Below are 23,449 nucleotides of genomic sequence, written 5' to 3'. Positions count from 1 at the left end.
GAGCCCGGCTTTCCTGTGGTTAGCTGAACACCTACCTGCCCATGCAAAGTGGAGAATGAATTCCTTGGTTTGCTTTGCTTGTATGTGCAGCTTTTGTATTACCTGTTAAACTGTTCTTATCTCAATCCACAAGTTTTCTCACTTTTGCCCTTCCAATTCTCTCTCCCATCCCACTGTGGAAGAGTGAGCAAATGTCTGGGTGGGGTTTTGCTGCACAGGAGGGTAAAATCACAGCACACTTGAACTGTTAAAGGCTTTACAGGGATGTCACTGGGGTCAATACAATATATTCAAATATTTCAAATAGTTGACTCAAAGGTAGAACTAATCACTATAAAAAGCATTTGTAAAGGACACACAGACAGGAAGACTGATAAATCATGAATAGCACAGCTGGAATAACTGGTATCCTGACTTAAATTATGTGAACAAAAGTTCAAGGCAAATCATGATCATAAAGGCAGTGTTAACTTGGAAAGAACACACTCTGTATGAGATCTATAGATGTGATACACAGGCTTCTGATCCAAATCAATGATTCCTCAGAGGATGAGATCAGAAATCAGCCATTTTTTGAGCTGTCATAGTAAATCACAGAGGGAAATAGCTAAAGAAATTACTTCTCAGAGTATGGGGTTTGTGTTTCGGGTTGTTTGCAGTTTTTCTAAGTATTTCACAAAAGTATGCTAAAATCACAGAATTATCTTTTAAAGCAACAAGGACTCATTACTTGTAAGATTTCAAACTAATCCACAAGTTCTATTGGCAGTAGACTTCACATGAAATTCTTAACACTCACACAACAGGATAAAACGACATAATGAATGAAAAACATAATCTTAATGGAACTTTTATCCTGCTATAGCAACATTTTGTTCTCTGTCAGACTAGCCAGAAACATATGAATACTACAAGAATTATAATAAATCTTTGAAATATGGCATTAATGTCAAATCAGCTCCCAACAGAAGTAAAACATGCCTAATACTGTCTTATCTTCATCACTGGAGTAATACAAAAATTCCTCCTGCTGAGCCCCTTCCCCTCATCCCATGTTCTTCTTTCCTTCCTAATGCAAAGCAAGAAGAAACACATGACAGGCTTTGGTAAGAGCAGCTAATTAGGTCAGGATTTTTGGTGCTTAGCACATACTGGAATACCACTCCATTTTAAAGAAATGAGAACGATCTAAATTGCTGATCCAACAACTAATAATTAAAGATACACCAACGGCATAGAAAAAAGTTACTAATAAAGCCTATAATGAAAATAGAAGTCTCTGCATTCTGGATAATGATACAAGCTTGTTGTGAAGGCATAATTAGAATACATATAGCTTTTACACAGTGGAGTACATATCCTGGATAATATGGGTTGTTGGCTTTTTTTTTTACATATGCAAAGCACTTGGTACAGATAAACTGAAGCTGCTCGGCATAGCAGGGTATCACTAGGCACACTCCACGTGGAAACTGAAGTAGGACTCTGCTTGAAGGACATGCTATCTAGCAGTGCTAAATAAAGTACAGAGCCCTTCGTTTGAATTTGAAACAAGCTCAGAAATGCTTTCCAGGCTGATTTAGGTGCGGAACAAACATTGTTGGAACATGCATCAAAATGGTGAAGGACTCAAGGAGTGAATTTCATTGATGTCTATCTTGGTTTTTCTATTTATGATTTACTTCACTGAGCTCCAAAATAATTGCAAGCACTTAATTAAATAAAAAAAAATCATATGCAAAGCAATAAAATTAGTCCAAAATTAATCCCAACTGGGTCAGAGACACAGCTTTACAACTGGTACCATGCATCATTTGTAATCATCTTTTATTGCAAGGATAATCTGTAAATTAGAGGGGAGTGCTGCAGTTTTCCACTGCCAGAGAGTTATATATTCTGCATTCTGTAGTATATCTTAGCACTGTCTTCTAGGTACTTCAGTCACTAACCAGGTTTCTGACCGGTGCAGACAAGATAAAGTCTGTGGCACACATACAGAACAGGACAACAGTCAAAGGCAATTGAAAATGCCAAGGTCTGAACTTTACACAAATGTAGCCCAATGTTGAAACTGTTGCACTGCCCAAAAAGATGTCAATGAGGCACAACTGTTTTCCTACTACGAAGTACAGATAATGTGTAAAGTAGGACACCAAATTTAAAACGGTAAATTGTTGGAAGGGATATGCCACTGCTGTTTTATGTAATACAAATTATATTAGTAGTGGTGCTTCACACCACCACCTATTAAAAAGAAAACAGTGCAACTGTAGTTTATGACTGAGCTAGGGGGCCATTTTTGTTGTCTGTAAATAGAAATAGAGATGACAAATAACAAGGTGTGGAACTAACAGAAAATCTGGGGTGGAGGGGAGGGAGATCAAGAAGCAGAAAGTGTTAATATACCTTTTGAAAACACTAAAGTGATAACAAAAAGCAGCAAAACAAGACTTAGAAAAGTCTCCAGAAGATGCCTAGTAAGTATTACTTAGAAACTGGTTTATTTTATTGACTAGAGCAGAGATAAAAGCAGCCTAAGAACAGAAAACATGCAAGTGTTTACCTGCTTTGAGCATGGCACATTGCTATTATTTTTTTCCATGAGGGACCATTTCAAAATATTTGGCAAGGTTGGTGATTTCCATGTTGGCCATGGGTTGACAAATCTTCCATCTTTGCCTCTCTTTGATTTAGTTACATCCTCTTCTAATCTGTAGTCCAGCCTGAAGCTTTTCCTGGAGGCCCTGGAAGAATCACTGCCTCTGGAACCTCGACTTGAATTCTGACGTTTTCTCACTGCTTCTTTAGGGTACTGGTTGCACAGAGTCAAAGGCTGCTCTTCATCCATTTTCTTATCCATATCTGTTTGAAGAGAACTAAAATACATTTTAAATTAATATTTTATTGGACTAACATCAACATTCGTAAGACTGAATGTTCTCACAGGTATTACTAACAAGCATGTCTTTCTCATTTTATAATCTGCTGTATTCTTTTCCTCAACAAAATATGCTTTTAAAAGAGTTACAATTACATAAAAGACTTCAAAAACATGCCGTGGCAAGCAGACATGAGATCTCTTTGTAGTTCAGGCAGAATTTTTCTCTCCGGTATGCACAGCCTCAGATACTAACACTATTATTTACCAACTGCAAGAGTGAGGGGGGAAGGGGTTCCTTAATTTACATTTTGGAAGAATAGTAAGTTCCTCCCAAAGCTTAGGACATGTAGTGCCTGATGTGACATGATTCTGAAAACCTGTCCAAGAGACACTGGAACTATACAGTACCTTGGGACAGTACCACTATTTATATAGTGACTTTGTGTTGTAGTAAAAATGGCAGCCTCGTTAGCATTAATAACACATTGCTTCTACTGACAAGATGCAAATCTATGCAAAAAGTTGTGTGGTCTTATTTCCTATTTTGGCCAAAACAAAGGAAAAGCTTATTGTAAGAATAGGAAAATTATTTCAAATACAATGTTGATGCATATTTAACTGAACTGACTAGTGAAAGGCCACAGGAAATTGGAACATCTCAAATAAATCCTGGCTGCAACGTCTGTTGTTAATTCCATTGTGAAATATAGATACGCGAGAAAATGACTTGTATAAAGTCACAATTCTGACACATTCCTTAGAGAAGGAATACAAACTCAGTAGTTGGAGCCTCTTATTCCAAACTGCACTTCAGCATTGCAGAGTTTGGAATACAGAGTCGTGTTGATCTCATTATACCCAAGGTAAAAAACAACAAATATCCCTACTTTTTAGAAAGTTACTGAAGCAATTTAGTTGAAGTTGCTATATTTCCTTTCAGCTGCAATGTTGAAAGCAAATATACTATCCTAACAGGGTTGGTTTGTTTTGTTGCTATTTTAAAGAGTGCATGACTTTCTGGTACTTAAAAACTCTACTTGATAAAAACTAGAAGATGACCAGTAATGAACAGACAGCATGATATACTGCTGAAGTGCATGAATAATTCTTAATATGAAACTGTGAAGCTTGTCCTGTGGGAAACTCTCCACCACATGTGTTAGCCTGTGGTAGTTTGAGCCTGGCTGGATGCCAGGTGCCCACCACACCGCTTTACCCCCCACCTCCCGAGAAGCAAGCCAGGGAAGGGGAGAAAATAAGATGGGAATCTCGTGGGTTGAGATAAAAGCAGTTTAATAAATAAGCAGCAAAGCCGCGCGCGCGGGAAGCAAAGCAGAAGCAGATAAAGCTGTTACTCTCTACTTCCCATCAGCAGCGATGTCCGGCCACCTCCCGAGAAGCAGGGCTTCAGTACGCGTAGCGGTTGCTTTGGGAAGGCCAGAAATGAATCTCGCCTCCCCTTCCTGCTCCTTTCCCCCAGTTTATATTCCTGAGCTGACGTCATATGGTATGGAATATCTCCTTGGTCAGCCTGGGTCAGCTGTCCTGGCCACAGTCCCTCCCAAGATCATGCCCACTCACAGCTATTGGTGAAGGTGGGGGAAGGAATGCTGGAGGGACAGCCCCGATGTTGTGCAAGCGGTAGTCATAATATTGATATCAATAGTAAGCACAGCACTGCAGGAGCTGCTGTGGAAAATCACTACCGTCCCAGACCCACTACAGTCTCCACCCCTTATTCCATACCATTTATGTCATGCTCAGACAAACCATCTTAACAATCCATATACATTCTTATATACTCTCATTAACCAGTACCCCCACTCTTCAACAGACAAACATCATTCTTGTATTCCCTCTTGCATCTTGCATCAAACAAACAAACAACATTCTTATATCTTTCATCCTCTGTAGATGTTCACTGGAGCAGGTCATAACTTCTGTCTCATCCATCAAGATGAATATCCAGGCCAGGGGAAACAGTATGTTCAGTGTTGGGCACCAGCACCGGCTTGGTTTGTCCACTTGTTCGGTTTTTCTTGCAAAGTTCATCTACAACAGATAACTCACATAACAGGTTATTTTTCCCCCAGGGTTAAGTCTCCTTGAGGTACACATCGTGTTTCCCCATCCTTTCTCATCACCCACCAAGTACAGCCAGGCCCTTGAGCAAAGACAATCCCACGAATGGGTTTGCCTTTTCCCATGGGAGGTGCAACCCATACTGCCTTCCCCAGCCATTTCCCTGGGTGCACTACGGGGACCTTATCTCCTCCCACAGTATGTAGTGGTTTTGTTTGGGCAGGACCAGGACGGTTAGTTGAACCTCTGCTATTGACCAGCCAAGTGGCTTCTGCTAAATTTTTATCCCACTGCTTCCATGCCCCATTGCCCAGTGCTCTCAACATGGTCTTTAGTAACCCATTATATCTCTCAATCTTTCCAGAGGCTTGTGGGTGATAGGGGATGTGGTATATCCACTCAATGCCATGTTTCTTTGCCCAGGAGTTTATGAGATTATTTCGAAAATGAGTTCCATTATCTGATTCAATTCTTTCTGGAGTGCCGTGTCGCCACAAAACTTGCCTTTCAAGACCCAAGACAGTATTTCGGGCAGTGGCGTGGTTGACAGAGTATGTTTCCAACCAACCAGTAGTTGCTTCCACCATGGTGAGTATATACCGCTTGCCTTGATGTGTTCGTGGTAGTGGTCCAACATAGTCAATTTGCCAGGCCTCACCATACTGAAAACCCAGCCATCGGCCTCTGTTCCAGGGAGACTTGATTCGTGTGGCTCGCTTGATTGCGGCACATGTTTCACATTCATGGGTGACCTGTGTGATGGCTTCCATGGTCAAGTCCACCCCTCGATCACGAGCCCATCTATATGTTGCATCTCTTCCCAGATGTCCTGATGTTTCATGGGCCCATCGAGCTATAAATAGCTCACCTTTACGCTCCCAGTCTAGATCTACCTGAGCTAGTTCAATTTTAGCAGCTTTATCTACCTGTTGGTTATTCCATTGTTCTTCATTGGCACGGCTTTTTGGCACATGAGCATCTACATGACGTACTTTCAGAGTCATATTTTCCACCCGAGCAGCAATGTCTTGCCATAATGCAGCAGCCCAGATGGGTTTACCCTTGCGCTGCCAATTGGTCTTCTTCCATTGCTGTAGCCATCCCCATAGAGCATTAGCCACCATCCAGGAGTCAGTGTAAAGATAGAGTACTGGCCACTTCTCTCGTTCTGCAATCTTTAGAGCTAGTTGGATAGCCTTCACTTCAGCAAACTGACTTGACTCACCTTCTCCTTCAGTGGCCTCAACAACTCGTCGTGTGGGACTCCACACAGCAGCTTTCCACTTACGATGATTTCCTACCACGCGGCAGGATCCATCAGTAAACAAAGCATAATGCCTCTCATCTTCTGACAATTCATTATATGGTGGTGCCTCTTGGGCGCGAGCTACTTCCTCAGGCAATGCTCCAAAATCTCTGCCTTCTGGCCAGTCCATGATTTCTTCCAGGATTCCTGGGCGATTAGATTTCCCCAGCCGAGATCGTTGTGTAATCAACGCCATCCACTTACTCCATGTAGCGCTGGTTGCATGATGTATAGAAGGGGTTTTCCCTTTGAACATCCAGTGTAACACAGGCAGACGTGGTGCCAAGAGGAGATGAGCTTCTGTGCCAATGACTTCTGAAGCAGCTCGAAGTCCCTCATATGCTGCTAGTATTTCTTTTTCAGTTGGGGTGTAGTGGGCTTCCGATCCTCGATATCCTCGGCTCCAAAACCCTAATGGTCGACCTCGGGTTTCTCCAGATGTTTTCTGCCAGAGGCTCCAGGTGAGACCATGCTCTCCAGCGGCAGTGTAGAGGATATTCTGCACATCTGGTCCTGTACGGATGGGCCCAAGGGCGACTGCACGAGCTATTTCCTGTTTAATTTGTTGAAAAGCTTGTTGTTGCTCAAGGCCCCACTCAAAACAGTTCTTCTTTCTGGTGACTCTAAAGAGAGGGCTCACAAGCTGACTATAACCTGGGATATGCATCCTCCAGAATCCCACAAGGCCCAGGAAAGCTTGTGTTTCTTTCTTATTAGTCGGTTGAGACATAGTAGCTATTTTATTCACAACATCCATAGGCACATGCCGACGCCCATCTTGCCATTTTATGCCCAAAAACTGTATCTCTTGTGCAGGTCCCTTTACTTTGTTTCTTTTTATAGCAAAACCAGCTTTCAGGAGAATCTGTATTATTCTTTTCCCTTTCTCAAACACTTCTTCTGCCTTGTTGCCCCATACAATTATGTCATCAATGTACTGTAAATGTTCAGGGGCATCACCCGTTTCCAGTACAGTTTGGATTAGACCATGGCAAATAGTAGGACTATGTTTCCACCCCTGGGGCAATCGATTCCAGGTATATTGGACACCTCTCCATGTGAAGGCAAATTGTGGCCTGCACTCTGCTGCCAATGGAATTGAGAAGAATGCATTAGCGATGTCAATCGTAGCATACCACTTGGCTGCTTTTGACTCCAGTTCATACTGGAGCTCTAACATGTCTGGTACAGCAGCACTCAGTGGTGGTGTCACTTCGTTCAGGCCACGATAGTCTACTGTTAACCTCCACCCTCCATCAGATTTTTTTCACAGGCCATATGGGACTATTAAATGGAGAATGAGTTTTGCTAATTACTCCTTGAGCCTCCAGTTGATGAATCAACTCACGGATGGGAGCCAGGGAATCTCGGTTCGTGCGATATTGCCTCCGGTGCACTGTCCTGGTAGCAATTGGTACCTGTTGCTCTTGAACTTGCAGCAATCCCACAACAAAAGGGTCTTCTGAGAGGCCAGGTAAATTAGAGAGTTGTTTGATTTTCTCTGTATCTACAGTGGCTATACCAAAAGCCCATCGATACCCCTTGGGGTCTTTGAAGTACCCTCTCCTGAGGTAATCTATGCCAAGAATACAAGGGGCCTCTGGACCAGTCACAATGGGGTGTTTTTTCCATTTGTCCCCTGTTAAGCTCACTTCAGCCTCTAATACAGATAATTCTTCACATCCCCCTGTCACTCCAGAGATCCAGACAGAATCTGTGCCTCTATACCTTGATGGCATCAATGTACACTGTGCCCCTGTGTCTACTAAGGCTTTATACCTTTGTGGGTTTGATGTGCCAGGCCATCGAACCCACACAGTCCAGTAGATTCGGTCATCCCTTTCCTCCTCCTGGCTGGAGGCAGGGACCCTCTATTTCTGTTCTTCATCAGAGTATTCACTATCTGATCCTTGCAATTGCAGACCTGAAGTCTCCTCATTGGCTTCGAAGGAAGTAGTTGCAGTTCTTCTATGTCTTGGAGATTGTTGATTGTCCTCTTTTGTTTTGGCAGCCACTCTGCTGACAGCCCTCTTGGGCGGTCCTTTTCTAACAGCTGCCTTCCCCCTTAGTTCACGTACACGCGCTTCTAGCTTAAAAGTGGGTTCACCATCCCACTTCCTCATATCCTCTCCTTGGCCACGCAAAAAGAGCCAGAGTTCATTTCGCGGTGTACTCCTGCGTCTGGGACTTCCCTTTCCCCTGGTCGGGACAGTGGATGACTGAGTTTTTGAGGCAGATCTAACAATCAGGCCATCATCCCACACTGATGAGGAGGTGCAGAGGCTCTCTTCATAGTTCTGTAACCAAGAAGATACCCTCTCCACTGTTGGTATGTCCATGTCTGGATGATACACCATTGCCAGGATATTAGAATATGTAGCTGGGGCACTCTGGATCACTTTTCTCAACATGGCCCGTGTACACTGGACATCGTCTGGATCTGTGGAGGCCTCGACATTATCCAGATCACCATAGATGACTTCCAACACAGCTAATTCCCTTAGATATTGGATCCCTTCATCAGCTCTAGTCCACTTTCCTCGGGCATTTACAAGGTCTTCCTTGAATGGGTATCTTGCCCGTACACTTGAGAGGAGTCGTTTCCAGAGACTACAAACTGAGGTTTTCTTTCCAATGCCTTTATCAATTCCCCGGTCCCTAGCAAGAGATCCTAGCTGTTGGGCTTCTCTGCCTTCCAATTGTTGACTGTCAGCCCCGTTATCCCAGCATCGGAGCAGCCAGGCACCAATCCGCTCACCTGGCTGGCGACTGTAATCTTTTCGCATATCTCTAAGTTCTGTTGAGGTGAGGGACCGAGTAGTTTCCATTTCCTTTTCGATTTCTCTCACTTCTCCTGATCTCCTTACCGAAGGACCAGTTTCTTCTTCTAGCCTTTCCTCTTCCTCCTCGTCTGCCCTTACTAATCGATGATATGGACTTGACCTCCTTATCCACTGCTTCTTTTTCACTACTGGGGCAACCACTGTGGTTGTTGTTTGGTTCCCTGACTCAACCATGGTAGTCTCAGGTATAGTTTGAATTTCCACCTCGGCCATAGTTCTCTGAGAGGGCTGGACTGCGACTGACTCAACTATGTTGGTCTCAGGTATAGTTTGAATTTCCACCTCGGCCATAGTTCTCTGAGAGGGCTGGACTGCGACTGACTCAACTATGTTGGTCTCAGGTACCGTTTGAGTTTCCATTTCAATTACAGTTCTCTGAGAGGACTGGAATGCAGCTCGGTAGGCAGAGGCTAGGCCCCAGTATAGTGCCTGAACCTGATGGGCCTCATTAGGGTAGGTAAGACACCCTTCTATCAGGTAGCGTGTCAGTAAAGCAGGGTTTTTTATCTGTTCAGATGTAAAATCCCAGATTACAGGAGGTGATAACCGTCCTAGGAATTTGCCTAAATTCATCCACATACCCTGCCACCCAGGGACTGGCCGCTTCAGGGGGCATTTTAACATGTTTCCATCGCAAATTTGTACTCTCTGATACCCAGATGACTCCAGATTCCACAAGATATATAATATACCAACCATGTTAATTAGTAATATTAAAACTCTCGTATAAGGGTGACTAAGGACCTGGGAAGTCTGTGTAACAGAATTGTCTAGATCAGTCCGAGCTGAGGAGAAAGAGGTGCTTTGCCCCATGGCCTCCACAAGATAGCTCCCACAGCACACTAAATTCATCAGTAACAGAATGAGACTTGCTATTATTATTTGGGCCATCATGTTCCCAGGCCCTTTCATCCTCTTCACAAAATTATATAGCCAGCTTAGCAAAGCTATTAAGGTTAAAGCACAGCCGAGAGTCAATGTTAGGAGCATCATGTTCCCAAACATTAGAAAGTGTAAGATAAGCTGCATAACAGCAAGGCTCCGTGACCAGCACAGGAACTTTGCTCTCATTGGTTTACTGTAATTGCAATGCAGTTAATGTAAATCTGCTATTATCTCGCCCCACGTTGGGCGCCAAAAGGGCTGTGGTAGTTTGAGCCTGGCTGGATGCCAGGTGCCCACCACACCGCTTTACCCCCCACCTCCCGAGAAGCAAGCCAGGGAAGGGGAGAAAATAAGATGGGAATCTCGTGGGTTGAGATAAAAGCAGTTTAATAAATAAGCAGCAAAGCCGCGCGCGCGGGAAGCAAAGCAGAAGCAGATAAAGCTGTTACTCTCTACTTCCCATCAGCAGCGATGTCCGGCCACCTCCCGAGAAGCAGGGCTTCAGTACGCGTAGCGGTTGCTTTGGGAAGGCCAGAAATGAATCTCGCCTCCCCTTCCTGCTCCTTTCCCCCAGTTTATATTCCTGAGCTGACGTCATATGGTATGGAATATCTCCTTGGTCAGCCTGGGTCAGCTGTCCTGGCCACAGTCCCTCCCAAGATCATGCCCACTCACAGCTATTGGTGAAGGTGGGGGAAGGAATGCTGGAGGGACAGCCCCGATGTTGTGCAAGCGGTAGTCATAATATTGATATCAATAGTAAGCACAGCACTGCAGGAGCTGCTGTGGAAAATCACTACCGTCCCAGACCCACTACATAGCCTATCTACTATTTCACAGAATCATAGAATGGTAGGGGTTGGAAAGGACCTTTAGAGATCATCCAGTCCAACCCTGCTGCTGAAGTTGGTCCACCTAGATCAGGTCATACAGGAATCTGTCCAGGTAGGTTTTGAGGATCTCCAGAGGAGAGTCCACACCCTCCCTGGGCAGCCTGTGCCAGGGCTGCCTCACCTGAACAGTATAATAGTTTTTTCTTATGCTTAAATGGAACTTTTTGTGTTCCAGCTTCATCCCATTACCCCTTGTCCTGTTGTTAGCTACTATAGAAAAAAGGGATGTCCCAACCTCCTGACACCCACCATTTAGATATTTGGAATGAGATCCCCCTGCAGTCACCTTAACTTAGACACTGAAACATCAGCTGTACACTCATGAGAAGTGCAAGGCTGTTCATTCAAACATCATTTTCAAAACTAAAGTCCACGGTTTTCTTAGAAATTGCGTCACTATATCCCTCTAAGTTCATAATTACAGGGCGAAAGAAAGATATTGTCACTGCAACACTGCAGCTGAATTTACACACATAGAAGAAATGTTACTGAGTTGAGCTCAAATGCATCTACTGGCAGTGCTCTGACTTCAAATGCAGAGCCTGTCCTTGCTACTTCAGCAGAAACCTATTGCTAAACAGTAAGTATGGTGTCAGTTGCAGGGATATGTTAACTGATAAATATTGTGACATTTTCTCAACAAAATAACCATTATTTTGCCCTGCAGTAGCCATAAAATATTAACGCATCAAAATTCACCTCTGATAAAGAAGCATGAAGGATGTTCAGCAAACATTGCTCATAGAATTTTTTTATAAATAATACCCTTGGTCATAATCTTATTTTGATGTAATTGCTTTATATTCTAGTTTCCCCACAGTTTTACTGAAACCAATACATGCCATTTATGTATTTTCTATTTAGCAGTGAGGTACCATATCTGTGTCATAGTTTAAACTGACTTGTTGATAGTCCTATAGGTCTTTTTTCTGCTCCACTAAAAGGAACTGGTTTACTGAAATCAGCCACCTGGATTCCTCTATACCATTTTAAGCAGACAAACAGTAACAGAAAGAATCAGTGCCACAAAAAGGCAGAAGGAATACTCAAAACTGTAATGGATATTTTAACTGTTTCTTTAATTCAAGAGGTTTTGGATTGGAGTATTTTTGGCATTCCTCAAAACGCATTTTCAATGCCAAGTCATCTTATTAATTTAGCAAAGCACACAGACAAAGCATAAAGCATCTACTCTTCTAGAAAGCATAATGAAAACAAATCACAAAAGTTTAATCAGATATGTACTTAATTCCAGGAAATTCTTCTGTTAAAATCTCAGATGTCTGATTTTTAAATATATATAACCACTGTAATTATTGTTCCTACAAGACATTTTATATTAGAGACTTGAGTGCCTAAGGTTTTATTTTTAAGCTTCTGTTTATCTATTCATTCATCTCTAAAATTAGTGAATCCTACTCTTGCTTAAATTTTCATACAAACCTTTGATCTTATTCTGAAAGTATAAACCTCTGGGGAAGTAGGGATCAACTACGCTGATTAAACAAAGACAATGCCAAAGCATTTAAGGCACTGCAGGTATCTGTCTGCCAACATATTTTCCACATGATGCACATACATTACTTTCATTAGTATTCCATAAGCAACTGAAGGATAAAAGACCTCAGTGCTCCCAGAATACTTTAAACCCTTTTAGATGCATAAGAAAGGGACACATCTACAAACAATTAACTCACAAAATATTCCTGCTTAACTGTAGACTGCTTTGAAGTATCAGTCTTGCCAGTTCATTTCTGTTTCATTTAAACAGGTGAAATGTATCCTAGAATGTTTATGGAACATAGTAAAAGAAATTTTGTCTTATGAATAAAAAATGGTAGATGATCAGTTATTGAAAGCCAGAAATCATTAGCTTAAAATAAAACTCAACCAGTCACTAGTCTAAGCAGTTTCTTACCTTTCACAAAAGAAAGTCTCTAGAGACAATGAGATTCGGCAGCTGTATTTTAAATACCAGAAGATACTCAATCAGAAATGAGATTATTTTTCTTCCAGCTTCCTGAATTCTTTACCCTCTACAATAATAGCTTATCACTTGAGAAACAAATTTAAGCACTGGATTGCCAGTGAACTTATGACTGATAGACACCCCAAAAATCAAACTGGAAGAGAGTTGTGTTCACTTGGGAAACGCAGGAGGAAGTGGTCATGTCCTTGGGGAGTATTTGTTATCGTAAGGTTCCACAAGAAACCTATTTTCCATACTTTTAAACAACGAGGAAAATTACTATTCTACTTAAAAGCATTGGAACTCATCCTTGAGGATGAGGTGACTTAACCCCCAAACAAGGGCAAGTGGGTTGTCACCATTTGTAAGAGGGGCTCAGGCAAGACTCAATACAGCCACCCTCTCTGTGCTCCGAGATGTTTTACAGTTTCATCTGAATTCAGAAGAGGAAATGGACAAAGACACACAAACTACTACAGGAGACCATTATTCAAGCCAAATCCACGAGGCCAGAAAGCACATTAGGCAGAAAGTAAAAAGACCACTGTCTGATGAACAGGATGAACCCCAGTACGAATCAAAATGCAAAGCTCATATAACTGGTTTTCCAGCACCAGTACGAGATGCCTAGTAATCCACAAAGCAAGAGAGAAGTTGTAGATGAGGCAGGATATGACATGGAAAACCAATGTCTTCTGTCACAGAAAACAGGCTTATAGCTGTAAACAGGATATAGCCCTTAGGACAACAGCTTTGGGGTTGTTTTATTTTAGCATTGCTTATACAACTGAAAACTTGTATACAAATACTTCATTTCTGAGTCTTCCGTTTAGGAAAATAATTAAAACTTCAAGTAAACATTTAAATACTTTCTGTTCCAAAAGAAGGCTGGAAATGGGACACATTAACATTACAAGAAGCATTCTGACATTATTTTTTAAAATAGTATTTTAAATATAGAACTTTGAGTCAAATTATTTAACTTTATGTGAAGAAATGCAACAACATAAAATCTCATGTGAGTCTTCACCTTTTCCAGCAGGCATCCTCTACTACTCTACTATCCACTAATCTGTAAGCAAAACGGATGTAGTTCCTCCTACTAACCATACAGCCGTGTACAGACATGCTACTAACTGTGAAGTCTGCCAGAACAGATTTATCCATCTTCTCTACACAGAAATTTGGTCTTTAATGAAGAAATCCACAAGCCATAAAGTTTAAGAAAGAGATGTTATGAAGCTATGGTGTACTGGAACTCAACATCCACAAAACTTTACACTTACCTTGCAAACATAGCATATCTTTCCAAATATTCTTAATATTCTCTATCTTTTGAAGCAAAAAGTTTGCTTATTTTCTAGTCATTGTCTCTCTGAAAAGACTACATCCAGAACTGGGGTGAACTACATGTCACCTAAAAGGGACAGCACAATCTTCCTAAAACTCACACCACTGTAGGCTTACAAAACCAAGAAGCCGAGCTTTCTGCAACCCACATGCTGCTACACAACTTGGAAGTTTTAATTCAACATACATATTGTTTTATAACTGATAGGAAGCACACTTTTTGGCTTTTTTTTTTTTAAAAAAAAGTATTTCAGCTAAAAGATAAGTTTTTTTGGAAACACTAGGGAGCATGTAAGTAGTTTTTTTTTAAAAAAAGGCTCCTGCATGCTCAACTATCAAAAGACTGCCAGCTAAGTTTTGGCTGTGCTTTAATTTTTCCTTCAGGTCTGAAGTTGTCTGCTTTAATTAATGAACAGTTTGAGAGTGGAAAATTCTGAATGCATTTAAACTTTTCTCGTGCAGTACTTCAGGCTGTTCGTCATACCACTGTATGGTATGAATTATCAAAGCAAGAACCTGAGCCTTCTGCAAACAGTACACTGCTATACAATTTGGAAGTTTTCTTTATTATACACATTTTTTAATAATTGCAACAGCAATTATTCCGGATGTTCTTGTTCTTAGAATTTGAAACCAAGAAGATCTCTCAAGCTTTCAATTAGCCTATCTATAAATACTTTCAGTATTTGAGATTTCCTGTTAAAAGCTGCAAGCAAAAACAAACATTGCAAAAGTTTTCCTTCAAATTATTTGATATATTAACAGTCAGCTTAAGATTCTGTGTGAATTCCCATTTCTATATTTTCCAAACATCCACAAAGCAAAAAAATCCACGCTACTACAGCCTTCTTCCATTCTTGGATGTATCCATTTGATAGCACAGCTACAGGTTGTGAGCCCAGTTTGTTTCTGTTCTCAACAGATTTGTAAGTATCCTGACTCTACAGTAATCTCAACTGTTTAAGAAAGATGAATAACTCAGCTGATAACAGAAAGAGCTCTTCCCATGAACACTCACAGAATTAGGATGACTCCTTTACCATTCAATCAACAAACAAGGATCAACAGTAAAACAAAGCAAGGTTTTATTTAGACATAGTAGAAAAAAAAAACCCAAACCAACACAATTAAGGTACATATTAAAAAAAAAAAAGTGAAGCTTCTACCTGTGGTTGTCTGTTCATAGAATCATAGAATGATAGGGGTTGGAAGGGACCTTTAGAGATCATCTAGTCCAACCCCCCTGAAGAAACAGGTCCACCTAGATCAGGTCGTATAGGAATATGTCCAATCGGATCTTGAAGACCTCCAAGGAAGGAGACTCCACACCCTCCCTGGGCAGCCTGTGCCAGGGCTCCCTCCCCTGAACAGTAAAAGAGTTTTTTCTTATGTTTAAATGGAACTTTTTGTGTTCCAGCTTCAACCCATTACCCCTTGGCCTGTTGCTAAACATAGTAGAAAAAAAGTGATGCCCCAACCTTCTGACATCCACTATTTAGATACTTACAAATATTAATAAGATCCCCCCTCACTCTCCTCTTTTCTAGACTAAACAGCCCCAGTCCCCACAGCCTTTGCTCATATGAAAGATGTTCCAGTCCCCTGATCATCTTGGTGACCCTATGCTGGACTCTCTCCAAAATTTTCCTGTTCCTGTTGAGCTGAGAAGCCCAGAACTCGACACAGGACCACCAGATGAGGCCTCACCAGGGCAGAGTAGAGGGGTAGAAGAACCTCCCTTGACCTGCTGGTCACACTCTTCTTGATACATCCCAGGATGCCATCGGCCTTACTGGCCATGAGGGTACATTGTTGGCTCATGTTCAGTTTACTATCAACCAGGACTCCCAGGTCTGTTGTTAGGCACATTCTCTCAACAGCCATATTTCTTCAGCAGCCACCACCATGAACCAATCCATTTTTGCCCTCATTATTGTCACAGGCTTGCCAAACCAAACATGTGTCCACATAGTAAATAAGTTTCCTGAACTAATCTATCTAATAGTCAGTTCTTACCTTCCCATCCCCTAGAGAAGAACTTAATTTTCACCTGCAACACCGTGTAACCATGCAAGTGTTTATACCAGCACACTGGTTAGTACAGGGAAGAGTGAGAACAGGCATATACTATTGTAAACAAAAACTACTTATGCCAATGTTGCTGGTTAAAAAGTAATTCATTAAATACCCTTCATTTTGAATTCACTCAGCATATCTCATTTACACACACCAAGTTAGGTTTGACAATTCCCCCTACTCTTAATATATTTTCAATTTATTTGCTATTCAAGGCTTCATTCACATTCATTCATTCACATGACACTGCTTAAACTCTCTTGGTGTCTCCTCCAACAGTGATGATTCCTATTATAACCAAGCAAATTCAATAGCTACCTACTACCCAAAAGTCAACCCACTCTCGTTACTACAGGTTCTGACCTCTACTTTCCCGGCATTCATTATGCGAGCTAAGCCAACAGAAACTTATTCATAGCCATTAACAGTGCCTATCAGCTACACCCTTATATGCCTCTGGATATAAATGCAAATAGGATTTAGAGCCAGGTCCATCAGTAGTACCTGGAGCCAGCTATTTCTCAACCCTGGGTTCAACCTGACCAGCTATGGGCATTATATCAACTGCAGAAAGATGCCTCTTCCCAGAACTGGGACAATACCTAACTTGCCTTTTGTTTCCAGATGCCCCAGCTGACTGTCCCTGCCCAGTATGAACACTTCATGGCCCCCAAACATGTTTATGAACTTTTAAAATATTTATATTTAATATTATAGAAGTTTCCTGTGACAGGTATATTCTGTTTAGGTTATGATCCCTGATCTGACAGTAATTGTTCCTAGGGGCCATGCACATTGAGAGACATGACAGGCCCCGTAGCCAATTTCTTGAGCTATACAGGCCTATTAAAATAAGCTATTTCCCTCTCCACTCTCATCTTTTACTGCAGTCTTGAATCAAAGTATCCAAAAGTTGGCATGTGGCCATCACATTTAAAAGAGCAGCCTAGACTATCATTACAATTAAGCACAAGAGCAGTGTAATTCTGTGCTATTGCTGAAGCAGTCACCAAAGCAGGAGTCAAATTTCCCTACACCAGAACAGAAAGCACTTTCCTTTGCTCCCCTTAAACAACTAATTTAATATGACTACTTAATGTACAGAGAAGAACGTGGAAAACACCACAACTGGGATGACAGTTTTCTTACCTGCTCTGTAGAACTCAGGCTGACAACACACAGGAGCAAGTTTTGTGCATTACAGTTGTGTTATGGTACACAAGACAGAAACTGGATCACAAATCAAATACAATTTTTTAAATCAACAAAAAAGAAAAGATAGAACATGCACACAGTTGGGCAGATAAACCACAGATTCCAACAGCAACAATAACTTCAATGGATGGCCCTTCACATTTGCACAGAATTTCAACAAAGCTTTTTCAAAAGAGCAAACATGACATTTGGACCAACCTAGCTACAGGATCTGGACCCCAACTTCAGTGATCTAATACCAGATACATTCCTGTTTAGTATTTATACAAAGGACTATTTCATTAGTTTCAGTTAGTCTACTGATAGGACTACAATTAATAACAGAGGCAAACCCTGTTTCCAGGATAGGGCTTACTGTTAGAAAAAAACAAGGAAACTTTAAAGTTTAGCATTCATAAATACACTCTAGTCACTCCCAAGTTTTAACAGCCCATCTTGGGTTTAGGATTTTAAGCTACTATGTAATGTCAAAACTGTTAGCACAGGTTTTTCTTAACCAAAATTATGTTTTCAAACACTTCAAGCTCACACTCCATCCTGAGGGTAAAGGTCTTATCTTGACATCTTATGTCAATTAGATACAACTGAAATCAAAACTACTACACATAGTGAAACTAAGGGCTCCACTTGAACATACCATGGTAGAAATCTGATTTCTTTTGTAGCACGTGGCCATAGAGGTAAGGTAAGGACCTTTTCCATGGAAATGCATAGAAATCCTGTAAAAACCTTGATTCATAGGATCCATGTGGCAAAGTAGTATCTGAAGTAGTTAATTTATAATCAACTCTGGCACTTTCATGTCTGCACGTTTGCTATCTTCACCTCATTTACGAAGCCTTTAAGTTTTCTTTTTACTTTTCTCTCCATGCCAAAAAGGAACAAACTCCTGTGCAAACTTTCTCTAGACTCACACAGAATAATCCTTTAAAACCTTATAAAACCTCAGTTGTCCAGGAAGCACAGCAACACCCAAGCACTAAACTAGTTTTTATTTTTAAGTTAATATACAGTCATAAAATTTTGTTTCTAGACATATTAAAATCATAGAATGGTAGAGGTTGGAAGGGACCTTTAGATGATTGCCTATTTGTTTCCCTCTCTTCAGTTCAAAGTCCAAGCACGTAAGACCCTACGTAATTTCTCTGCAATATATAGATATTCCCCTAAATTCTTTATAAATCTACTTAGGTTTCATTACAAGCTCAACTTTTACTTGTCCCAACATTCTCCCTCTCTCCTTCTGTATGTATGTATGTACACACACTGGGTTTTATAGAACCACTTATAATATTTAACTTCAAATTTATTGAAATCCAAACAAATAATTTCCCAGTTAAGACAAGGAAATTGGAATTTTTCTGTATTAAAAAATTTGGGGTTTTTAAATGCAATTGTTTAAAGACCATTTTTCATATGAGTTAAGCTAGAAGGCTGTCCTTCCAAACAGACAAGTTTTTAATCTCACACTGGAAAGCCAGAAAGCATATATGATTCCTTATGGTTCTTCAAATGAAACACAGCCATTACAAGAAATTCCAAGTAGTAGAACAGACACAGCAAAACACAAATAGCAAAGGAAACTGGAAATATCAAAACAGGGTAACGTTTTTCATGACAATCTTTTTTCCTGACAACCTTTTTTCCTACACATAACCAGCCTTCCACTCTACCTCCACGACTCTAGATTATGATGTCTCTTTACGTACTTTAAATGAAAGGCAAAGTACTTTGGTTGTTAGTCAGCAACAAAAGTGTTAATATTAAAAGTTGTTTGGTTTGTTGTTTTTTTTCTTATGGAAGAGTCAAGGCACATGTCCAACACAAATGCAAGCTACCTACTAATTTTCAAGGTACCAGCCTAAATATGTAGGTATTTTAAGAATACAAAGTGTTTCATTTAAACACACATACATAAACAACTTGTTATTACCACAAATCTCATTATCAGAAACAGCTGAACCGCACTGAAACCCTTCCTTAAAAAGAACATCCACAGCATGGGAGATTTCTGTCTAAACAACTAAAACTACTTCCAAACACCATAAGCAATAAAAACTGAAACCTGTCTGCTGAGTATGGCTTATGATAAGGAACACTACCAACTCCAACCACGGCAACAGGCCTTACACAAGAAACATACCTTGACATACATCTTGATAAGATGTTATGTGAGTGAAAAGTCAAGTGGTAAAGAATGTATATCAAACCTTGTTTTCCACAGTAGGGACATAATGGCAGCAAAGTGTTTTCATAGTGTCACCTGGTAACACCCAACTCTCACTGCTGAACAACTTTGGAAGCTTTATCTGCTTGGGCACGGTTGATACACTGCTGCTAAACACTAAGATACTACATGGAAACAGTAACTTCTTCACTAGATTTTCTAAGAATATTCAAACCAAGTGTAACATCTGGTTTACAGAAAAATTCTTTTCACTCAAACCTACGTTTAGACACAACAAGACCAAGTGATTTAACATGGTCTCAGCTCTGAGTGTATTAAAAGCCAGATTTTGATGACAGCATACGCCAAGACGAACACTTACAGCAACTGACAGAAGAAAACCCTAAAGTGATATCAGGAAGGGATTCACAGATGTGACAAAAGGAGAAAAAAATAATTTCACAGCAGGTGTTATGTACAAAGGCACTAATTAATATGGCAGTATTTCCATTTTCCTCATCAGAGACAAAACAATTGCTTTCCCATTTGTAGAAAAGAACTTATAAGCTATTTCAGTTTCGGTCCAATCTTGAGCTTAGAAGGGCTGAAGAAAATTGCAGATTTCTGCTGAAGAAATTCTGCTGAAAATTCCTCGAGGAAAATAATAATAATAATGGTTTGTGTCCTTCTGAAAAGGCTGAAAATCTCTTTTGATTTGAGCCAAGCTGAAGCCAAATTAACTGTTCTTTCTATTTGAACAGTTTCACTGGGATCCTTTACTTTCTCCTCTCCTGTGTCCTGTGCATCACAGTGAGTGAATCAGACAGGACTTTCCAATCTCCAAGTACTCAAAATTTCCATTACCTTTTTCATAATAGGTATTTCAATTTCAGGCCTTTTTGAGAATTTCCAAAGCAACTGCTGCAATGATTCTTGCATTAATAAGATAAAAATATCATTTCTTCTTGTCTTCCTTAAAGTATTTACTATAAAATATATCAGGTTTCCTACGGTACTAACTGATAAAGCTGCTCCTACGAATTCAAGAAATACATTACTCTTTTCAAGGGTCTTTTGCAAGAAAACAGAAGTGATTTTCCCCGACATGATCTTTAGGTTTTGATGTTGCTTTAGTCGGTGTAGTTTGAAAAATAAAGAAAAAAATGCCTAAGTACTAAAACGTTCATTTAAAACTGAAAAGATGGTCCACAATCACCATTTAGTAGAATGAGAAATCATAATCTTCAGTAAGAAAAGCCTTTTCTGGAGTAGTTTAATATTAACTTAACTGCATGCCGTCAAGACATGCAACAAATACTTTCTCTAAATCCTTACTAGAGATAATTGCCGATCGTTGACACTACTTGACTAAACTAATTACATTCAATTACTTTGCTAACATCCTCCCCTTCGCACTATACAACTCAGGAAAAACGCTCATGATAAATATCTGCTCTTGTCTCCCCTTCAAAGGAAAACGTCGAATAAATGGTCAATACTGTGAAACGTATTTTTTCATAGGCTATTATATAACTTGTTTCTTTCTGAGCGCTACTGCAGCATATTTTACTGTCAAATTACGGGAAAAAAGGCCGTTTCCGCGGAGGGGGGGGAAGAAGGACTTTCTCTTCCAGGATTCATTTATCCATCGGTCTGCAAGGATCTCCCCGTCCCAACCAGTTTCGAGCTGGCACTAGTCGGGATTCGCCACTCGCCACCGCGGCACCTTTCGGGGGCGACCTGCCCGCCCCCCACGCTGCGCCAGCACCGCAGACAACCCTCCCTCCCGTCAGGGGCCGAGGCAGCAAGACAGCTTCTACAGCTCCTCTCCGGCCCGTGCCGGGGCTCGGCGGCTCCCGGCACTTCGCCCACCGCCTAACTTTTCCGAACGGACGCCCGCGCTCGCTCTGCCCCGCTGACGGAGCTCCCTGCCCCGGCCCCGCGCCCCGTCGCCTCCCGCAGCGGCTCAGACCGGTCGCCGCCGCCACACTTACCCGGCGGGACGCCGGTGCCGCCTGTCCAGCAAGCCCCGCCGCCGCGCTCGGAGCAGGTGCGCCGCGCTACTGCCGATCCCCTTCCCCGGCTGGGCTTTGACGGCGGAAGGTCGGGCAGGTGCTCCCGCTCCGGACGGGCGCAGGACAGGAGCCTCGGCTCGGTTCGGCTCGGCTCAGTCCCTCCCTGCCCACGGGAGGCGCGGGGGCAGCGACCCCCGCCCCCAGAGCGCTGCCTGCCGCCGGAGAGCCGCTCACCTCCCCAACTGCTGCTGTCCCTGAGGAGTCTCGTCCTCCTCCTCCATGGTGCCGCTCCACCCCCTCCGCGGCGGTTTCGCGGCTCTCCCGCAGGAGCCGTACAACGGCTGCGGCTTTCCCCCCGACCCGTCCGCCGCTGAGGGCAGCGCGGCGAGCTGCAGGCAGCAGCTCCACAGCGCCCTGCGCCTCAGCATGGTGCGGCGCCGCTCCCGCGCTGCGCGGGGCCCCGCCGGCCGCGGGGGTGCGCGGGCTGGCGGCGGCGGGACGCCTGCCGGCGCCTTGGCAAGATGGCGGCGGGCGAGGGGGCCGGCGCTGAGGGAGCTGCGGTGGCCGGACGCCCGCGGGCCCGGAGTCGCGGCGGGGCTGGAGGCCGGGCTGCTCCTCGGTGCTGGGGTAAGGGAAGCCCTTGTTTCCGCTCCCGGCCGGCGCCGATGGTTGGCAAACGCTACCCGCAGTCCCCTTGGGGAGTACGAGCGTGTTCTCACACCTGGTGCTGCAGTGAAAAGTTTTTTGGAGTTACCCTTTCCAGGACCTCGAAGCAGTACCGCCATCACCAGGAGGTACCGACCCTCGCGGGAACTGCGGGCTTCCCCGTCTCCCAGAGCAGCCCCCGCGCAGGCCTGGGGGTCCGCAACGGCGTTGCCCCCCACCTTGGGAAGGGAAAACTCACGCACAGGTTTCTTCACGGGCTCGGTTACCACCATGCCCTCAGTCCTTGTTCACACATCGGAGTAGTTGATACGCGACTACAGTTGATGGGCTGGAAGTGTGAGATTTTGACTCCAGAGAAATTAGGTTCTGAGAAATAGATTATTTTTCTTCTAATCTTTTCTTAACTCCTTAAGCACATAATGCAAAGGACAATGCTATGCAGATGTGATAAGAAAATCTAAGACTGTCTGGTCCAATAACAGGTAACAGCTCTGATAATAGATCTATGTATGTTGAAGCTCAGGAATGGATGTCTAGTTTACTAGTGAAGAAATCTTACCTTTGTTCAGTGGCCAAGTTCTCCAAGTAGGTCTTGAGAGGCTATAAACATGAGGCTTACTCTTATAGTAAATCTATCATTCTCTTAGTCTCTATAAGGTAGAAGAAGGATAAGACTACCGGGTTACCTTGTTCTGTACAAGTAAGACTGATATGTGTTGGTTGCTTATGGTCAGGCGGATGTGCTGACCTTTGCCAGTGCAAAATTCTAATTTATTTCTCACTTCTGGCTCTCCTCATCTGACATTTGCTGTGGGAGCTGGGGCTGTTTAGTCTAGAGAAGAGGAGACTGAGAGGGGATCTTATTAACATTTACAAATATCTAAAGGGTGGGGTGTCAGGAGTTTGGGACATCCTTTTTTTCTATAGTAGCTAGTAACAGGACAAGGGGTAATGGGATTAAGCTGGAACACAAAAAGTTCCACTTAAATATAAGAAAAACCTATTTCACTGTGAGAGTGAGGGAGCCCTGGCATAGGCTGCCCAGGGGGGTTGTGGAGTCTCCTTCCTTGGAGGTCTTCAAGACCCACCTGGACACGTTCC

General features: G+C 42.4%; 1 protein-coding gene across 3 annotated transcripts in view; it reads right to left on the bottom strand.

Moving 5' to 3' along the window:
- Nucleotides 1–22,140, bottom strand: part of NAPEPLD (N-acyl phosphatidylethanolamine phospholipase D) — a 32,394-nt gene extending 10,254 nt beyond the window's left edge. For 2 of the 3 annotated variants that reach the window (XR_009820925.1, XM_062019367.1), the window contains exons 1-2: nucleotides 21,917–22,140; nucleotides 2,564–2,876 (exon numbers count right to left, since the gene is read on the bottom strand). Coding sequence is in view for 2 of the 3 variants with exons in the window: in XM_062019367.1 (XP_061875351.1) it covers nucleotides 2,564–2,876; nucleotides 21,917–22,110 (507 nt within the window). In the remaining variant the exon portion in view is untranslated. Of the gene's footprint in view, nucleotides 1–2,563; nucleotides 2,877–21,661 lie in introns of all 3 variants that reach the window. The other variant, XM_062019376.1, reaches the window with a different exon arrangement.
- Nucleotides 22,141–23,449: the final 1,309 nt, after the last annotated feature.

This window comes from Colius striatus, chromosome 1 (genome assembly GCF_028858725.1).
Source record: "Colius striatus isolate bColStr4 chromosome 1, bColStr4.1.hap1, whole genome shotgun sequence".
Lineage (NCBI taxonomy): Eukaryota > Metazoa > Chordata > Aves > Coliiformes > Coliidae > Colius > Colius striatus.
Note: the sequence above shows the minus strand (reverse complement) of the source record. Positions and strands in the feature narration are given on the sequence as shown.